Source organism: Heptranchias perlo, chromosome 12 (genome assembly GCF_035084215.1).
Source record: "Heptranchias perlo isolate sHepPer1 chromosome 12, sHepPer1.hap1, whole genome shotgun sequence".
Taxonomy (NCBI): domain Eukaryota; kingdom Metazoa; phylum Chordata; class Chondrichthyes; order Hexanchiformes; family Hexanchidae; genus Heptranchias; species Heptranchias perlo.
The window spans coordinates 22256082-22277403 of NC_090336.1; the positions used below are offsets into that span (position 1 = coordinate 22256082).

Genomic DNA, 21322 nt, shown 5'->3' on the forward strand with positions numbered 1-21322 from the left:
AGTTAAGTTGCTAAGTGAACACTGACCAACTATTCAGAAGCCTGGGGAATGACAAAGCAAGCTATACAGTACATAGATCCTCTATTCATGAGCACAGGGAGCAAAAGGACAACTTATCAATCAGTTGTTCAGGAGTTGGAGAGATAAAGGAGCATTTTATCCACATGTATGCTGACGACACCCAGCTCTATCCTCTTTAAAATTGTACCATTTAGTGTATATTGCCTCTCTTCTTTCTTCCTACCAAAATGAATCACTTCACACTTCTCGGTGTTAAATTTCATCTGCCATGTGTCTGCCCATTTCTAATTTTTTTTGCTAATGGTCATGAAAATAGGAATTTCCATCCTAGGGGGCAGTAAATAGAGAGAAAGAAGAGTAACAGAGGCAGAGGTAGAAAATAAGTGAGTGATACTTCTATTGACCTCATCAAAACCTAGATTCAGATAATGCACCATTCAGAACTTGGCGAGATTGATGAATGGGGTGAGTAGTTCTTGTTTGCATAAAACTAGGAATGCCTGAAGAACAGTAATTAATTGAATAGGAAAATGTACCAGATAGTAATATTTTACATAAATTTCTGAAATTTCCAAAGGGACATAGTGGGGGTCATTTTAACCTAAATCGCTGGGCAAGAAACAGGTGGGTTTCCACCGGATGGTTTATATTAACATTATCCCTATATGCCCTGGAAACACTTCAATGACAGTCCACCTCTTCAGTACTTAACCAGCACAAACGGGGGAGGGGGGGAAGGGTAGGGAAAAAGAGGGACTCAGAACAACCCTTGCAGTGGACCTCGTAAATCAGCCCTGGCAGTATGACTTCTGGCTAAGCATTTGGTACACAAGCAGGAGGCAACTGTCACTATGGGACATGACAGCTCACTGACAATTTTTTTTTAAATTGTCTTCTCATCACCATCTTTTCCTTATTCTTTCTCTTTCCTACTTCAATCACTTCCCCATATCTATCCCCTCTTCCCTTCTCCTTTCTTCTTCCATCTGTCCCCTTATTTCTATTCCACCTCTATTCAATTCTGGCTTCTCAACTTCATCTCTTTACTCAATCTTTGCCCTTGACTCATGCATGTTCTGGTCCATCCTGTCGTTTCCTCTCCCTATTTTCCTCCATCTTATGTCTCTTTTTCATTCTTTCCTTTTCTCTCTATTTCATCCTCACTGTCTACCTCTCCACTCTCTTCCTCTCTCTTCTAACTTTTCTCCCGTTGACCTTCTCCACGCCAATCGGCCAAACCCCCTTGGATTGACCATAGGACGTAGCATTGTGACGACATCAGCGATGAGGTCGACCGCGTTGTCAAGAGTCACTCCGTTGAAGATGGCACAAAGATTGGGAGCAAGAGTGATGAGCGTCGGCAGGACTTTGGCCACAGCCAGCAAGGCGCATGGACACAAGGGAGCAGGTAAAAAAAAACCCAGCACCAAGCGATCAATAATCACCGCAGTAAAACTGAAATTATATCAAATACGTATATTCACAAACGCACGGAGAGAAGGGAACGGACACTGACCATCGCAGAGCGTGAGCCAGACACGAGCTGCAGTTATATTTGAAAAAAGTAACCGTTAGCGGGAGCGGGTCGTGCTGCAATCAGCGCGCCAAGATTTGTTTAGAGAACCGTGATAGGGAGAGGGGAAAGAGAGATACAGACTGTAACTGGAGTGACATCTGAGATCACTAAAATGACCTGCCAACTCATTTATATACTTGGCGCTGTATCTGAGTGATGTACATTTTAATCAAAATGATTTTTTTACCCATTTCATATAAGTGACATTTGGTAGGTCTGCTCATTGAAACAACATTGTAAAATGTAATCATCTGCATGATCTTGACACTGACCGTCATGAAGAAAGACCAGATACACAAGAGGTGAAGATATACATGGGATGCAGGGACATAAGAGAAAGTGAACACAAATGCAGACTTAGGAAGAGATTACGGTAGTCTACCTGATATGTCACACAATTTCCCTTTTCGTTTCTCTCTTTCAACTTGAATTCCTGATATGTGCTATAGATAACATCTTCCATACAATAACTGATCTTTGTTCTGCCTCTGAGTCAAAAGGTTGTGGGTTCAAGACCCATTCCAGAGACTGGAGCACAAAATCTATGCTGACATTCTAGTGCAGTACTGAGGGAGTGCTGCACACTCTGAGGTGCCGTCTTTCGGATGAGACGTTTCAGATGAGGCACCGTCGGTCCTCTCAGGTGGACGTAAATGATCCCATGGCACTATTCGAAGAAAAGCAGGGGCGTTCTCCCCAATGTCTTGACCAATATTTATCCCTCAACCAACATCACTAAAACAGATTATCTGGCCATTACCACATTGCTGTTTGTGGGAGCTTACTGTACACAAATTGGCTGCTGTGTTTCCATGTTGTTCCATGTGGGAGTTTGCTGCACATTTCCTACATTACAACAGTGGCTACACTTCAAAAGTACAGTACTTCATTGGCTGTAAAGCACTTTGTGACTTCCTGAGCTCATGAAAGGTGCTATATAAATGCAAGTTCTTTCTTTCTTTTGCTAGGTGGCTGACAAAGCAGCTGATTTTTTTCAACACTCCTGTGGTCAAAGAAAGACTTGCATTTAAGTATCTCAAAGGACTTCACATACAATGAACTTAGCCCCCTCACAAAGATACCACCCCTTCAAATTTAGAGTTTAATTTTAAATAGAGTGACCAGAAGTTTGTAATGTTTAAACGAGGCATCAAGCATCTGTTTTTATACTTGTGGCTTAGAATGTGAAAGCTTAGTTATTAATCAATATCAATGGAGATACCAGAATTCCTGCCCTCCTCTATTAACTCCTAGATTTTGCAAATGGTCAGCCCTAATAATAGTTCTTTCCAGAGGGTAAACCAGCCAGAGTTTGGATCTTAGGGTTGGAAAGTGCTGCTTTGCCATTAAGAGGGGCATGTCTGAATTTGTGTGGATTCTGCTGGTGTCTTTCGCGATTACATAGAATCCATATGCTGCCAGGTGATTCTAAATAGCACCCGCTATTATCCAGTCCGACCCATTGAGCTGCTTGTGTGGTTTCTCTTCTGTTACTCTGCTGAAGAAAATAACATTGCATTATTCTGCTTCACCTAGGAAACAAAGTGGCATTTTTACCCTATTTGTAACAGCAGCTCGGATTATCAAAATAATACCTTTTTTTCAGCATCACCCCACACTGGCCAGGTAAAACAAAACATGGCTACCAACAACAGTAGCGTTTCCCTTTTCTCGGGTTGCCATCTCAAATAGCTCATCCAATGCAGTGGCTAGCTTTGTAATAGAATACTGTGCCAATTTGATCTTGAATGAAATACATCAGCTGATTCTTAGCATTTCGGGATTTGACATAGAAACACTATCACAATTTTTAAGCCCCTCGAGCAACAAGAATTTTAATGTTTGTTTAAAAATTAGGTAACATGCTCAATGATAAACAAACCTGTTCAGAGGCTTTTTTAACTGCTTCTTTGTGAAAGTACTTAGGATATAAGGCTCTTAACTTTTATGCGTTCTTCCATCCCTCTTTGTTTTGTGCAGAACTATAAAGGGGGTCAATTATCTTTCAGTTGCAGCAGAATCCACATCTGAAATGTTAATATTTCTCTTTCCGTATTGTTACCGATCTATGTATTTCCAACTTTTTCTGTTTTTAATTTAAGGATTTTGATGTCCCTCAATTTGATCAATTTTAAATTAGTGTGCTGCATCTTCTTCCAGAATATGACCTTCTCTGCCATTTATTTTTCTCTCTGTTTTGTCCTGTCCTTTGAGCCAATCTCATTTCTACATCTCCTCCTACTGTAGACTTGTCTCCATTTCTCTTCTGCAGTCCCCCAGATCTGATCTCGCCTCTGTTTCCCTCTACTAATCCTGAGTTAATCTACAGCACTCAGATAATGCTTTCAACATTAAGGGATCTGATACAGAAACTCAGCTGCTTACCCAATGGTTGCTTTGCTTGTTTTTTTCTTAAAGATCTTGTTCTCGCTACAGAAATAGGTAATTGAGAATATTTGCAGAAAAGGATCTTATCCAGTCGTGAGGGGCTTCACTTTATGCGAGGTGCATTTAGCAGAGAAGGCCTTTACTGCAGATATTACCAGTCCTGTAGAGGAGAGGTCTTAATATGGACTGTTGCCAATCTGGCAGAGATGAACCTCACTGTGAGCAAGCATCAATCCTGCAGTGTGGGCTCTTGGGAGGGAAGAGTGCTTGTTTTATTATTTCTACAATAGTGGGTCAGTAAAATATCCATGAAAAATCATAATGTTCTCTGTGTTGCTATTTGCTTTTCAGTTTTACCTGGCAAGATCACCATGTTTCCTATGTTAATGAGATTTTAGCTTGATTTTGGTCAATAATGCTGTTTAATAAGTATGAGGCTTAGCATTTCCAGCTACAGATTATTGCGAAGAGAATATCTGGTGCCTAGATTGCAAATTACTTTTAATTTTTTTTAAGCAAAGTGTATTATCGCAAGTAAAAAAAGGCACCTAGATGAAAGGTGGTTAACATACTAAATGGAAGTTGTTTTCTTCATAAACTAAACAATAAACAACAAAGGTATTAAGGGATATGGGCCAAAGGCAGGTATATGGAGTTAGATCACAGATCAGCCAAGATCTTATCAAATGGCGGAGCAGGCACGAGGGGCTGAATGGCCTACTCCTGTTCCTATGTTCCTAATAAGCAATTTGTTAGCTTGACTAGGTAATCAAAAAGCATCTCACACCCATTGTATTGTTAAAGTCCTGTGTTCCCTGTCTATCTGATTAGAAGAGAAAGGGACATAAGCAGAAGGTCTTTTTGAAACAGGAAGGCTGCAAGGCAGTCAGGCCTTTAAGCAGAGAGTTGGAAAAAGTTTTAGGTAGGCTAGGAAAGTCAGAAATGCCAGGGGAACAGTTAGAAGATCAGTCAAGTAAGATGATCCACTGATGTGAGGAAGTGTGGTGTGTTCTGTATTTTGCATTATTACATGAAGATAAGTTACTGATTGAACTAAGTGAAGCTGATCATAACTCATGCTGTGTTTGTTCACTTGCTGTGAAATAAAGCATCTTAATGACTCATGTCAGATCTCGCCTCACAATTGTTTGCTTGGTCCACCTTTGGAGAGATTGATGAAGGGTTTCATTGTTACATCCCCAGGTCATGCTATTAAAGAAGCAAATATAATGGCAGTATGTGTCAGCACCCACAAATGTAAGAAACTCAAATTGCTTAAGCAAACCAATCACTCCACTATACCTGAGAAGGTACCTAAGGCAGACCCAAGTTCATAAGTCATTTTTGTAGTTGGTACTGTGGGGACACATTGCATTTGAGAGAACGTGCTGTGCAAGTACTGAAATGTGACCTAGTTTGAATCAACTGTGCTTCTAGTTTTTCATCACATGGTGGCAGTAGAAGCTTGAGAATCTATGACACTGAACGTGGAAATGGTTATGCTGGAAGTGGTAGACTAACCTGTCAAAGTTGGGACTTCCTCTAGGTATTTTATATCAATCTCTGCCAAGAATCCTTGTCCCTGTCGGTCCATGTCTACGTAGCCTATTGAGCATAGAATATCCTTTTCATCATTCAATTAAAGAATTCTTTCAATGATCTGTAATATAATAACATTTACTCATTGTATCAGAATAAAATTCAGTATTTGATTCTTGTCTGTGCAGCTGGCATATTCAAATGTGAAATCCCTGAAAATCAATATCTTTGGACTTGCTCATTTCCAAGCAGCAATGGAATTGAGATTTTAAATGAAATATCACCTTTTGGAGACTCCAGATAAAATTTTGGAATGAGCATTATACATGCTTTAGTGATGAAATCTCTTCCTCCATCTAATAAAAACAAATATAGAAGATATCCCTCATTTTTCTTTGACAACTGGGTGATTTGTTTTAAAAATCCATTTTTGTCTAATTACACCTCTTTGAAGCAGCTTGGAATGTTTTTCTATGTTAAATATGCTATATAAATGCAAGTTGTTATAAAGTAGTTTAGTTAGTTCTGCTTTTAAACAATGATTCCCATGTGCATTAATGTCTTACATATACCTGAATGATGCTGAAGATGAGCAGAAGATTGTTAAAATACTAAACAATTACTTCCTTGAGTATTCACTGGGGAAGACTCGCAGAACATGTCTTCCCTAAATAGTTATAGTCCAAGCAGAATTGACTTCAAAATAAATGCAATGCAAGTCCTAAACAGGCTGAAAGGGGCTCAAAACAAATAAATCACATGGGTTAGATGGTACTTATACTTAAGTACTGAGAGGGAGAGAGTCGAGATTTGTGAGACTTTGACAATTATTATGAGGGAGTCGAATACTGGATAGGTCCCAATAGGTTAGAAACAGGCTCACATGCTGACAAAACAGACCCAAGCAACTACGGACCCATTAGTATTATATCAATACTATGTAAAATAATGGAATTAATTGGGAGTAAATTGAAGATTATCTGTATAATCCAGTAAACTGCAGTCAACACTGATTCAGAAGGTGAAGATACTGCCTGACCAACCTCCTTGACTTTTTTTGAGGAAGCAACATTCCAAGTAGGTTGTGGGAAGCCCTACAACATAGTGTGTCTTTGACAAAAAGTATTTAACAAAGTTTTGCACAAAAGGTAATTATTTTAATGAGATTCAAGGTAAAACTTGGAAACGGATGAGAAATTGGCTCAAGGATAGGAAGCAGTGGGCACTTATTAGAAGAATTATGTGAGGTGGAAGAGAGGTGCTGAGTGTTTTGCCTGGCAATTGATGTTGAGGCCCCTATTGTTTCTAATTTACATAAACCTTTTATCCAAAAGCTAAATGCAAACTGTTCAAATTCACAGACAAAAATAGAGAGAGCAGTTGAATCTGAAGAGGCAATTTGAAAAGTACAAAATTAGACAGACAAAATTTGTAAGTGAGCAGCATAATTTCAGATGGACAAGTGGAAAGTACTGTAAATAAGAAAATATTAGCGATATAATTACTCTGGAAGTTGAAAGGGAAATTTGGTAGCCGTGTGGTGTTGCACCACTGGACACAGATCAAAAGGAATAGAAAGTCCAGCCACTTCTGGGGCCATGTGACAAACAGATTGATTTCTCTACATTGCAGTGTTTATGGAAGCTTGAATATAATGTCGGATGCTCCTGCTCCTCCTGGTTCTACAAGGGAAGTTTTTAAAAAACAACTTTGCTTTATGTGCCTCTTCTGGCCCCGATCCTCTTCCCCACTAGGTTGGCCTGGCGGGAAATTCACTGCGGATTACTAGAACATGTTGCCGCCTTCCAAATCTGTGCCCATTCCCCCTCAACTCCAAATTTGAATCTCACCAATCAGATTCCTGCTGCACTGTTGGAGGTGCTGTCTTTTGGAGGAAACATTAAATCAAGGCCCCATCTGCCCTCTCAGGTAGACGTAAAAGATCCTACTACACTATTTGAAGATGAGCAAGGGAGTTCTCCCGGTGTAATAGAATCATAGATTCTTACTGCACAGAAGGAAGCTGATCGGCCCATCGTGCCTGTGCCGGCTCTTTGAAAGAGCTATCCAATTAGTCCCACTCTCCATCTTTTTTGCCAGAGCCCTGCAATTTTCTCCCGAAGTATTTATTCAATTCCTTTTTTAAAGTTGCTATTGAATCTGCTCCCACCGCCCTTTCAGCCAGTTCATTCCAGATCATAACAACTCATTGCGTAAAAATATGTCTCCTTATCTCCCCTCTGGTTCTTTTGCCAATTATCTTAAATATGTGTCATCTGGTTACCGACTCTCCTGCCAGTGGAAGCAGTTTCCCCCTATTTACTCTATCGAAACACCTCATAATTTTGAACAGCTCTATTAAATCTCCCCTTAACCTTCTCTGCTCTAAGAAGAACAATTCCAGCTTCTCTAGTCTCTCTACATAAAAGAAGTCCCTCATCCCTGGTACCATTCTAGTAAATCTCTTCTGCACCCTCACCAAGGTCTTGACATTCTTCCTAAAGTGTGGTGCCCAGAATTGGACACAATACTCCAGCTGAGGCCTAACCAGTGATTTATAAAAGTTTAGCATAACTTCCTTGCTTCTGTTCTCTATGCCTCTATAAAGCCAAAGATCCCATATGCTTTCATCAACCCTCTCCGTTACTTCATCAAAGAACTCAATCAAGTTAGTCAAACAAGATTTTCCTTTAACAAATCTGTGCTGACTTTCATTTATTAGCCCATACTTTTCCAAGTGCCAATTAATTTTGTCCGGGATTATTATCTCAAAGTTTCCCCACCACCGATGTTGGGTTGACTGGCCTGTAATTGTCGAGTTTATTCCTCCCCCTTTTTGGAACAGGGATGTGATATTTGCAATCCTCCAGTCCTCTGGCACCACCCCATATCTAAGGAGGAATAGAAGATTGTGGCCAGACCCTCCGCAATTTCTACCCTTACTTCCCTCAGTAACCTACGATGCATCCCAACTGGACCGGGTGACTTTTCTACTTTGAGTAGTGCCAACCTTTTAAGTACCTCTTTAACTATTTTTAGTTAATACCTGGTAGCCAGAAATATTAAGTACCCAATCCTCTCCTTCTTTGAGCCTGGTCTCTGTTATTGCCACTATATCATAGTCCCATGAGGAGACTTGCGACTGCAGCTCACCAACCCTATTTATCTCTCAGCATCTACCCTGTTAAGCCCTCTTTGAATCTTATATTGATAAGATTACATGTAAGATTCTGAGAGGGTGACAGGGTAGATGCGGAGAAACTGTTTTCCCCTGCTGGAGAGTCTAGAACTAGGGGGCATACTCTCAGGATATGGTGTCAGCCATTTAGGATTGAGATGAGGAGAAATTTCTTCACTCAAAAGGTTCTGAATCTTTTGAATTCTCTACCCCAGAGGGCTGTGGATGCTCAATCGTTGTGTATATTCAAAGCTGAGATCGATAGATTTTTGGACACTAAGGGAATCAAGGGATATGGGGATCGAGCGGGAAAGTGGAGTTGAGGTCGAAGATCAGCCATGATCTTATTGAATGGTGAAGCAGGCTCTAGGGGCCATATGGTCTATTCCTGCTCCTATTTCTTACGTTCTTATGCTATGTGCATTCATGCACATGCACTCCAAACTCACTTTAGATTGCCTCGCATTTGACCCCTGTTTGATCCTGTTTCTGAACTATTCTTTACTCTAGTGCTATTTGTCTCTCCCAGTCCTCTGTTAATCTTGTTTCTCCTTTCTGATGTTTCATTCTGATGCCCATCCCCTGCCAAATTAGTTTAAACTCTCCCCCCACTGCGCTAGTTAACCTCTTTGCTAGGACTTTGGTCCCAGCTCTGTTGAGGTGCAACTTGTCCGGCTTGTACAGGTCCCTCCTGCCCCAGAACTGGTCCCAATGCCCCAGGAATCTGTAGCCATCCCTCCTGCACCATTTCTCCAGCCACGCATTAACCTCTCTTATTCTACTATTTCTATACTCATTAGCACGTGGCACTGGGAGTGTTCCAAAGATTACCATCTTTGAGGTTTTCTTTTTAACTTCCTCCCTAACTCCTGAAACTCTGACCACAGGACCTCAACTCTTTTCCTTCCAATGTCATTGGTTCCCACATGGACCATGACTTCTGGCTGTTCCCCTCCCACCCACCACCCCCCCCCCCCCCCCAAAAAAATGTCCTGCATCCTCCCAGTGATATCCTTTACCCTGGCACCAGGGAGGCAACACACCATACGGCACTCATGTTGGTGGTTGCAAAAACGCCTGTCTATCCCCCTGACTATCGAATCATCTACTCCAACTGCATTTCTACACTTTCTTGAGCCTCTCTGTGTAGTTCAGTCTCCCATGGGTGCCATGGATTTGCTTCCAGCTGCACTCACGTGAGGTGTCATCACCCTCACTGGTAATCAACACTGAGTGCCATATTCCCAGGGGATTCCTGCAGTACCTGCCTGTTCCTCCTAGTCTGCCTGGTAGTCACCGACACCCTCTCCTCCTGAACTCTTCATAGTGCGGGGTGACCACTTCTTGAAACGTGCTAGCCATGAAACTTTCAGCTTCCCGTATGTACTGTAGTGAGGCCAGCTGCCCCTCAAGCTCAAAAATTCTGAGCTCAAGCAGTTGGTGGCACTTACTGCACACAAGGTGTTCTGGAGTTCCCACATGGGACAGGATATGCATGCGATGGACCCCAGCTATCCTGCCATGTTAGCTAACAGATATTTAAAACTGTTCTTTTAGCTTTAAGACTATTTAACTGTTTAGCTAACAATAAAACACCGAAAGTCTAACTACTAAAAAAAACACTAACCAATCAACAAAATACTTATCTGTACTTTACCCCCGCCGCTCCTGCTTGTGTTGTTAAATCACTTTTTGATTTTTTTTTCTGTCTGTTTCAGACTCACCACTCATGCCACTTAATGGTCTCTCTCAGGTCCCATTCTTCTGCTGCTTTATGGTCTCTTTCAGGTCCTGTTCTCACGCCGCTTTATGGTCTCTTTCAGGTCCCGCTCTCGTCCTGCTTTATAGTGTCTTTCAGGTCCTGCTCTCGTCCTGCTTTATAGTGTCTTTCAGGTCCCGCTCTCGTCCTACTTTATAGTGTCTTTCAGGTCCCGCTCTCGTCCTACTTTATAGTGTCTTTCAGGTCCCGCTCTCGTCCTACTTTATAGTGTCTTTCAGGTCCCGCTCTCGTCCTGCTTTATAGTGTCTTTCAGGTCCCGCTCTCGTCCTGCTTTATAGTGTCTTTCAGGTCCCGCTCTCGTCCTACTTTATAGTGTCTTTCAGGTCCCGCTCTCGTCCTGCTTTATAGTGTCTTTCAGGTCCCGCTCTCGTCCTACTTTATGGTCTCTATGTCCTGATCAATATTTATCCCTCAACCAACAACTAAAAACAGATATGAACATTTATTTAATTGTTTTTGTAGGACCTTGCTTATTCTCATGCTCTGCCTAGGTGCTTGAGGACCAGGGATGCCGAGATACTTGGGTGCACTCTGGGAACTTGAGCCTATGGGATCTGACATGCTGCTGCTGATCCTGTTGCAAGCTGCATCTCCATTTTTGGCCTGTTTCTGACTCCATGGTCAGACAGCTGAGGAGACTAACAGGAAGGCATTTGAAGTGAAAGCAGCATCTTGAGGTCAGACACCTATCTCTACCCCTTGAATTATCCACTCAACTTTTGTAACTTCCACCCACCTCGCTCCACTGTCACTCACTTTACCCTAGACCCTCCACCCAATCAGTCCCTCCCTCCAAAACCAAGTGGCCAGAAGCTACTTCACTCAGTTTCTCTCCTACCATAACCCTCATCCATTTCCCTCAAAGGATTTTGTTTGCTTTCAAAATTGAACTTTAAAAAAAATGAAATTAGGACATGGGAAGATAGTCCGAGTGTTGCTCTCTTTCTCTTCTGTCTCAGATGTGTCAGTAATTGGAATGCCAACAAAACAAGTGATAATTAAAAGCTTTCCATTTGCATCAAAATCTAAAATTAAAAAAAAAACAAATGAACTGAAATTAGGGTGAGAAAAGACATTTTTTCTCTTTCTCCGCTTAATACACTTTTTGAAGTTTATTTAACACAAAACAAAAGCTTTTTGTCACTTCCACCCAAAAAATCAGTCTAAGAAAACACTTTACCTGCATAAACATTTTGAAATGATTCTTCTAGTTTCAAATAATTTTGAAAGATAACTGAGCTAGAAGCTGACTAAATGATATTGGGAAATCGGATAGACAGCACATTCTCAGACCGAACAATCTGCTTTCAGCTAACAGAGTAACCAGTCTGGGCAAAAATATCAAGTCCAAACCAGGCTTCAGCTAAGGGTTTACATTTTAACACTGAATCTCTTGAGTATTATGTTGATAAAGCAGGTTTCAATGCACTGTTGAGCTATGTAAGAATTTTAATATGTTATAGATTATTAGCTGATTTCTTGTTGGGTTATTTGTGGTAAGGTAGATTGTACTCTGTCTCCTAAGGACAGGAATGGTATACCTTGTAATGCATCTGTTAAAAAAAAAAGTGATGTCCACGTGTTGAAGTTCCATTTTTCATATATTAAGTATATATAAATATATGGAATAAAAGTTAATAGAAAATAGTCACTGACTTTAGATTTAAAAATGTAGCTTATTTTGATGTATATCACTCTTCAAAAAAATAAACACTGTTCTGTCTGTTTGTGAGTGGTTTTATGATCAACACTTATGTTGATCATGTCATTTCCGATTCAATAACTACACTTTCTGTTCATTTCTTTATGTCACACTTGATAATATTTGCTGCCCAGTGATAGTAGCCGCTCCCACTCCCACTGTGGTTGTATTAAGCTAAGTGATGCAGTTCCAACTGCATTTGTGCAGTGATGTGAATGTAGAGCTATAGTTATATTGGATGTTTGTATAACGAAGTGCTGGAAGTTAGAGCTTTACGTACACAAGCAAACACAGTTGAGCACCAGTTACTTCAAGATTTTTAGTGATCAAGAAGAATTGATGGAAAATTGATGTTACAGCAGATAGCCAGAATTGTTTTTTTTAAAGTTTAAAAAGCCGGCTCCCCAACTGGTCTGAAGGACTCTGAGAATATCAACACCAAGCATACAGTATATAATTGGTTCATCCTGTGCTGCAATAAACTCTAGATGGTTTTAGCTGTATTGTCACTATTGCACACCACCAACATTACACATGTATTCTCTTTGGTCTACACCTGATGGTTTCTCTGTCTCTATTCTTCAGGTCGTTTGTGGAAGTCAGTGAGTTTAGTAATTGCTCTACCAGGAGTTGCTGTCTGCATGCTGAATGTTTATCTAAAGAAACCGCAAGAACCTGCTGAGTTTGTGCCTTATACCCATCTCCGCATCCGCTCCAAGGTATAAGGCTAAGTAAGTGAGCTGTAACAGATATTTCAATACTAAAAGAATATTCTGATCACTGAATTTAGCAATCAGAAATAATAAAAGTACACCAGAGCTTTGTATTCTAGCACGGACAAGGGTAAAAATAAAACACATTATGTATGCTCATCAACACTCGGAAGAATAAAAGCATCACACTCTGCCAACTTTCAAAATTTGCATCAATGGTAGAAATATAACCCTTGCCCATTCAGCAGATTGACTTCTAGAATAAAAAATATTATACTGGGTCCTCTTTAACTATGCTATAATTACCATACTGTGCGCAGTCTCCACAGGTAGAAATATTGCATTATTAGTGTTTTAAGCCATACGGACTAGGTGGTCTCAGCTACAAATCCTGGCCTGTGCTAAATTAATTGATTTTATTTGTTCTTGGGATGTAGATGACACTGGCTAGCCAGTATTTATTACCAATCCCTAGTTGCCCTGAGGGCATTAAGAGTCAACACCAGTCTGAAACAGGAGTCACACATTACCAGATTTATTAAATTCAATTCACAATTTTTCATGGTGGGATTTGGTCTCATGATCTTGGGTTGCCTTAGTCCGGTACCATAATCACTAGGCTACCATACCCATCTGAGCTTGGGCAGTGTTACATTTGGCCCCAGTGACCTGGGCTAGGGAGGGAAGAAATCAGCTGATAACTGAAATCTGATGTTTCCTGTAAGAAGGTGACCATTTGACGAAGGTAGGATTGAGCTTGCTGTGATGCCTTTTTTTGTTTCTTCCACAAGTCAGCATCACTAGGAGTAGAGGAGGGTGTTGCACAAGGTTACACGGTCTAATGGCTAGAATGAGCATGGATCCACCTGATGAACCTTTTTCATATATGTGTATGGTCAAGTAGACTATCAACACTCACGGTCTAGATTCACACACATAGTGAGGCACCAGAAGGCTGCTGGCATTCATGGAATTGTACTCCAGCAACAGTCAGTGCCTTCAGGAGAGGTGAAAACTGGCTTTAAAAGGAAAAAAATCACACTGGGCACAAAAACTACCTGTGCTATATTGGAGGTATGAACATCACACTGTATGCATTCTCCATATTCACACCTACACAGATTGAATTGTCATACCGTAATCACTCCAGAGATGCTGCCAGGATGCACTTGGCATTACAACGACTTACATTTATACATCATCATTAACATAGTCAACATCCCAGGAGTCTTCACAGAGGCAGAACAGATGCCATGCAGTAGTAGAAGAATTAGTAACTGAGACCAAAGGCATAGTCAAAAAGGTAGATTTTGAGGAGACTTTCGAAGGCAGGGAGAGAGGTAACAGGATATATGGGAAGAGTTCCAGAGTGTAGGGCCCAGATATTTGAAGGCTTTGTGACTAATGGTGGGGAGGTGAAGGAGAGACAAGGCAAGCATCAGATGAACAGAGAGCATATGATGGAACATAGAGATGGAGGAGATTAGAAAAATAAGGTGGGGTTGCATTTGAGTTAACCTAATCTTTTTTGTAATGCAAGCATGTTACTGTTCTTTTTCAAGTGGAGAGGAGAATAAATATGGTTTGAAAACAATAGATATGATTTGAAAGGTTTTGAAAATGATAATAGGCGAATAGCATAATTTCTGCTGGGATCAGTTAATAGGTAATAACTTCTGATGAGGATACCAGCAACAATGTTTAATTGGAGGAAATTTCAGCTCATCCAGGACTGGATGTCGGATAAGCAACCTGACAACAGAGTGGAGGGGTTCAGAGAAATGGTGGTGAGGTACAGCTGGTGTCATCAGTTTACATGTGGAACTTGACAATGTGATTGACGTATGCATTTCTAAATGCTTACCATAGAATCATAGAAAGGTTACAGCATGGAAGGAAGCCACTTGGCCCATTGAATCTGTGCCGGCTCTATGCATGAGCAATCCAGCTGGTCCCACTCCCCTGCCCTATCCCTGTAGCCCTGAGATTTTTTCCCTTCAAGTACTTATCCAATTCCCTTTTGAAAGCCATGATTGAATCTGCCATCATCACCCCCTCTGGCAGTGCATTCCAGATACTAACCACTCGCTGTGTAAAAAAGTTTTTCCTCATGTCACCTTTGGTTCTTTTGCCAATCACCATCAATCTATGTTCTCTGGTTCTTGACCCTTCCGCCAATGGGAACAGTTTCTCTCTATCTACTCTGTCTAGACCCTTCATGATTTTGAATACCTCTATCAAATCTCCTTTCAACCTTCTCTGTTCCAAGGAGAACAACCCCAGCTTCTCCACTCTATCCCCATAACTCAAGTCCCTCATCCCTGGAATCATTCTAGTAAATCTCTTTTGCACCTTCTCAGAGGCCTTCACATCTTTCCTAAAGTCCATTGCCCAGAATTGGACACAATACTCCAGTTGTGGCCGAACCAGTGTTTTATAAAGGTTCATCATGACTTCCTTGCTTTTGTACTCCATTGCCCCATTTATAAAGCCCAGGATCTCGTATGCTTTTTTAACAACTTTCTCAACCCTGCCACCTTCATGGATTTGTGCACATATCCCCAGATTTCTCTGCTCCTGCATCTTTTTAGAATTGTGCCCTTTTGTTTATATTGTCTCTCCTCGTTCTTCCTACCAAAGTGTATCATTCGCATTTTTCTGCATTAAATGTCATCTGCCACGTGTCCGCCCATTCCATATCCTCTTGAAGTCTATCACTATCCTCCTCACTGTTCACTACACTTCCCAGTTTTAGACTAACTGGTCTATAGTTACCTGGTTTAACTTTCTCTTCCTTCATGAACAAGTTTGTTATGTTAACTACTCCCCAGTCCTATGGTACTATTTTCAAATTTGAGGATTGAAAAATTGTGGCCAGAACCTCTGCTATCTCCTCTCTGACTTATTTCAACAGTCTAGGGTGCATGGCATCATGGTCCAGTGACTTACCAGCTTGAGTTCTGCTATTTTTTTTTCAGAACCAATTCCTTTTCTACAGTTAGCTCTTGAAGGATATCAAGGCCTTAGAGAGGGTGCAGAAGAGATTTACTTGAATGGAACCAAGGATGACAGAAATCAATTATGTGGAGAGATTGGAAAAGTTCAGGTTGTTCTCCTTAGAACAGAGAAGGTTAAGGGGAGACTTGATAGAAGTATTCAAAATCATGAATGGTTTTGATAGAGTAAATAAGGAGACACCATTTCCAGTGCAGAGGGGTCAGTAACCAGAGGACACAGATTTAAGGCGATCAGCAAAAGAGCCAGAAGCAATGTGAGAAAACATTTTTTTTTAAATGCAGGGTGTTGTAATGATCTGGAATACACTACCTAAAAGGGTGGTGGAAGCAACTTCAGTAGTAACTTTCAAAAGGGAATTGGATAAATACTTGAAGGGGAAAAAATACAGGGCTATGGGGAAAGAGCAGCACAGTGGGACTAATTGGATAGCTCTTTCAAAGAGCATGCACAGGCACGATGGGTTGAATAGCCTCCTGATGTGCTGTATCTATGATACTATGAATTGTTCCATATCCTCCTCTAGCACATCTAATTTCTTACTGCCACCACCATTTGTAAAAACCATATGGTATGGTTCTGTACATGTCAGCTGTCCTCTGGTATTTTGCCCAAATAGCCATTATTTATGTGGAAGCCTTGATAACAATTGTTGACAGGCCATTTGACTGATGCCTCGATTTTAAAATTCTCATCCTTATTTTCAAATCCCTCCATGGCTTCGCCCCTTCCTATCTCTGTAACCTCCTCCAGCTCTACAATCCTCTGAGATCTCTGCACTCCTCCAATTCTTGCCTCTTGCACATCCCCGATTTAATCGCTCCACCATTGGCAGCCATGCCTTCAGCTGCCTAAGCACCAAGCTCTGGAATTCCCTCCCTAAACCTCTCTGCCTCGCTATCCTCCTTTAAGATACTCCTTAAAACCTACCTCTTTGACCAAGCTTTTGGTCACCTGTCCTAATATCTCGTGGCTAGGTGTCAAATCTTGTTTGAAAATCAGTCCTGTGAAATGCCTTAGGATGTTTTATTACGTTGAAGGCAAGTTGTTGTGGGGACATCCCAGGTAAGCCCTATTCTGGAACTGCCCAACATACAGACACATGTACTTCCAGCAGGAGTTGGTGGATAAACTCATTGAGCCATCATTCTTTTAACTAAACACCAAACTGGAGCAATACTCTGGAAATTTTGCAGCAGTCTGATTGGACATTGTACAATTGACAACATTCTTAGAAGAAATGAAATGTTTAATCTTGCTGTGCTTTTGCCCACTCATGATTCCCTCACAAGGTTATTTTACAACCTTACATGGAGAGTGTGCCAGGACTTGAAGTACAATGCTGAGTTGCACAGATATAGTAGCCTTTACCTTTCATGTTTTTACAATTTTCTGCCCTCTTTGATGTTGACTCATGCTATGGTACAATTCTGTGAGGCCTTGCACAAGGGATGTGTGAACCTAGACTGAGTGCCATAATGTTGGGGTAAAAGGATCCTAACTTGGAAATATATCACCGTTCCTTCATCGTCACTGGGTCAAAATCCTGGAACTCCCTTCCTAACAGCACTGTGGGAGAACCGTCACCACACGGACTGCAGCGGTTCAAGAAGGCGGCTCACCACCACCTTCTGAAGGGCAATTAGGGATGGGCAATAAATGCCAGCCTCGCCAGCGACGCCAACATCCCATGAACGAATAAAAAAAAGGAACTGAATGATTTTTCACAACTGCAGGAGAGGCCACTGCTTCTTGAACTAAAATTCACAGATATCAAATACTTTGTCAATTTTGGGCTTATCAAGGGGAGGGGTGAAAGCATTAGCAAATAGAGTATTTTCCATTTTGAGTGTTCAATGTCAGCTTGAAGCACTCCCAGGTCAGGTACAGCACAATTAGATACAGAGTAAAGCTCCGGTTACATTTTTAGGATTTCACAGTGCAAAGCACCAAAGACTAATCCCATAAGCGAGCCCATTTTATTGATTAACCAGAGTGTGACTTTACCATCACCACATAACTTATGTATAATGTTGCCCAAAGGTTGAACAGAAACCCTTATTACTATGATTGTCTCAGTGAATTGACACAGTTCTCTTGTATTCGCCCAGTCTTCACATATACTCTTATTTATGCAATTTAGACTATAAACTACAAATTAGGATTCTTAAAAGTAAAAAGTAGACAGCAGTGAAAAAATTAATACAGCGGAATTCACCTGATTACAAAACATTTAACTTACAGCTCATAATGAAGGGTTTTGATAAAGTAAATAAGGAGAAACTGTTTCCAGTGGCAGAAGGGGCGGTAACCAGACACAGATTTAAGGTAATTGGCAAAAGAACCAGAGGCGACATGAGGAAAACTAATTTTACGCAGCAAGTTGTTATGATCTGGAATGCACTGCCTGAAAGGGTGGTGGAAGCAGATTCAGTAGTAAATTTCAAAAGGGAATTGGATAAATATTTGAAGGGGAAAAGTTTGCAGGGTTATGGGGAAAAAGCAGTAGAGTGGGACTAATTGGATAGCTTTTTCAAAGAGCCAGCACAGGCACGATGGGCTGAATGGCCTCCTGTGCTGTATCATTCTATGAGCTCCTAGGATATATAAAGATAATAAAATATGCAACTTCACTAATTCTCTCACTAATACTAATCCTGGATCAGCATCCATAACTTAAAGCCTATACGTGAATTTTTTTCTTATGAAGCCTCCAGCCTCTATCCAATTAGGCTCAGAAAAACTAAAGAGCTGGTTATTGAAATATATCCCAATGCTTGAGCCAAGCGTTGTTCTTGTGGACCATCTGCCATTCCATGTTAGTTCTAACAGGCATCTGGATTTTTAATCTATATCCTATAGATGAAATGATCAAATGCTTAGCCTAAGCAACATATTGGATGTGAGATACATATCCAATTGCATGTTACCAAACCCTTTACCTTAAATTGATTGCTTGCTTTGCCTTAAACTATCTGTGTCAAGTGATTTCTACTTGCTTTACAATCAAAATATATTGACATATAATAACCACAAGACTGTTGGCTCTCTTCCCTTCTCCCCATTCCAAGCAATCAGGGCTGCTTTCAATTTCTAAAATGCATTTTTGATGGAGGAGTAGGGTGGACAGAGGGATGATAGCCTTAAGCTACATATGAAAAGTTTGATATTGGGGAATAGATCTTGAATATAAATTAAATTAACTTTATAATCAGGGTCGGATAAATGAAAATCTACAAACCAGGTCAATAAAGGAAGGAGAGGAATTCTTTAAATAACATCTTTTGGTCAAAGTCCTATCAAAATGCAGTGTTTGCTGATATAGCTTTACCTATTGGAGTAACTGGAGTATTGTGTCCAGTTCTGGGCACTGCACTTTAGGAAGAATGTGAAGGCCTTAGAGAGGGTGCAGAAGAGATTTACTAGAATGGTTCCAGGGATGAGGGACTTCAGTTACATGCATAAGACTGGAGAAGCTGGGGTTGTTCTCCTTAGAACAGAGAAGGTTAAGGGGAGATTTGATAGAGGTGTTCAAAATCATGAAGGGTCTGGACAGAGTAGATAGAGAGAAACTGTTCCCATTGGTGGAGGGGTCAAGAACCAAAGGACATAGATTTAAGGTGATTGATTGGCAAAAGAACCAAAGGCGACATAAGGAAAATCTTTTTTTTTACCCAGTGAGTGGTTATGATCTGGAATGCACTCCCCCCGGGGGAGGGGGGGATGGAGGCAGATTCAGTCGTGGCTTTCAAAAGGGAATTGGATAAGTACTTGAAGGGAAAAAATATACAGGGCTTCGAGGATAGGGCGGGGAAGTGGGACTAGCTGGATTACGCTTGCATAGAGCCGGCACGGACTCGACGGCCTCCTTCCTGTAACCATTCTATGATTCTATATGAAAAATGTAACGTATCTGTAAACAGTTCTTCACAATGGCAGTTTTCAGATACTGAGAAGGAATATGGATTCTACCCTTAACACAGAGCAACTAAGTCTGCAGTAAAACAATTTAAAGTTACAAGCCACATTTCAGGTAAAATGTGACAGAACTTCCTATGCGTCATAGCTCCCTCTACTGTACCCCAGACTCCCTCCATTTACCTACAGTGCAATACTGAGGGATTGGAGGTGCAGTCCTTCAGATGAGGTGTTAAAACTGAGGCCTTATGTACTGATTAAATCGTTTATGTCTCTGTTAAATATCCCATGGCACAATTCAAAGATCAGAGAATTCTTTGTGTCCCAGCCAACATGCCTCCCTCAATGAACATCACCAAAAACACAGATTAACTGGCTATTTGTTTCATTGCTGTTCGTGGGATTTTGCTTGGTGCAAATTGGTTGCCACGTTTGCCTACATAACAGTCATTCTATTTCAATAGTAATTTATAGCATATGAAATACTTTGGGATGTGTTTGAGAGGTGTGATAAGGCCCTATATAAAAGCAGGTCTTTTTTCTTAAGTCAATGTGACATTTTTCCATTTCCTATACCATCATCTCCAAATGAAATGACCAATTTAGTGCCAACGAATGGAGATTAAGGGTATTTTTTTTGTGTTAGCCCTATGCTCAGAAGGGATTGGATTGAGACTGTCCCAAACTTGTTTCACACAGGATTCTTACAGCTAGCAGACAAATGAGAAAAATTCAGTTTCTATAGTAGTTTTGAATTATTTTTCTGTCTCTCAACAGTACTGATGCAACTTTTTTTCTCTTTTACAGCCTTTTCCTTGGAGTGATGGAGATCATTCGCTTTTCCACAACTCGCACACCAACCCATTACCCAATGGCTATGAGAAATAAAGTATTAAATTCATTGGTGGTAATTCCAACCCCACAGTGCGTTCATCATCATAGTGCATAATTCATATGTACTATTATAATCCATATGTAACATTCAAAATATATAATAAAAATCTTTACAGGACCTATAGTCTCTCAGTATTGAGCTGTCTCTGTGATCCTTGAAAAAGTATCTTCTTGAACAGTAAAGCAAAACTTCACGTGAAGTTCAGTTATCATGCAAGTCAGTGGCTTTCCGCAGTTGAGTAACATTTCAGAATAGGTGCGAGATCGGAAAATCCCACAATCCTGCATTTTCTTTGATTCATGACTTCAAAAAATTTGAAAATATAACTACAATGACGACATCTACGCAGTCAAATATCAAACGATGTACAGAAATGACCTTGCACTATGTGTTGGATATGCAGCAGTGATCCTGTGCCACATATTAGTTACACAATAATGTACTTGGATTTTGTATTGAGGTAAATACACCAATGATCCTATGCCATGTATTGAGGTATACATAGTAATAACCCTGTACTTCGTGTTGAGGAGTATAAGCAATAACCCTGTAGCAGTTAGATATAGAGCAATGATCCTGTGCCACATGTTGAAGGGT

The 21322-nt window shown here is 40.7% G+C and overlaps 1 protein-coding gene across 1 annotated transcript; it reads left to right on the forward strand.

Annotated features, from left to right (window-relative positions):
• The first annotated feature begins 1352 nt into the window (after nt 1–1352).
• LOC137327682 (cytochrome c oxidase subunit 6A1, mitochondrial-like) lies at nt 1353–20805 on the forward strand. Its single transcript, XM_067993485.1, has 3 exons — nt 1353–1429; nt 12770–12903; nt 20638–20805. The coding sequence occupies exons 1-3, from the start codon at nt 1372–1374 to the stop codon at nt 20716–20718; spliced, it is 273 nt and encodes a 90-aa protein (XP_067849586.1). The 5' UTR covers nt 1353–1371; the 3' UTR covers nt 20719–20805.
• Nucleotides 20806–21322: the final 517 nt, after the last annotated feature.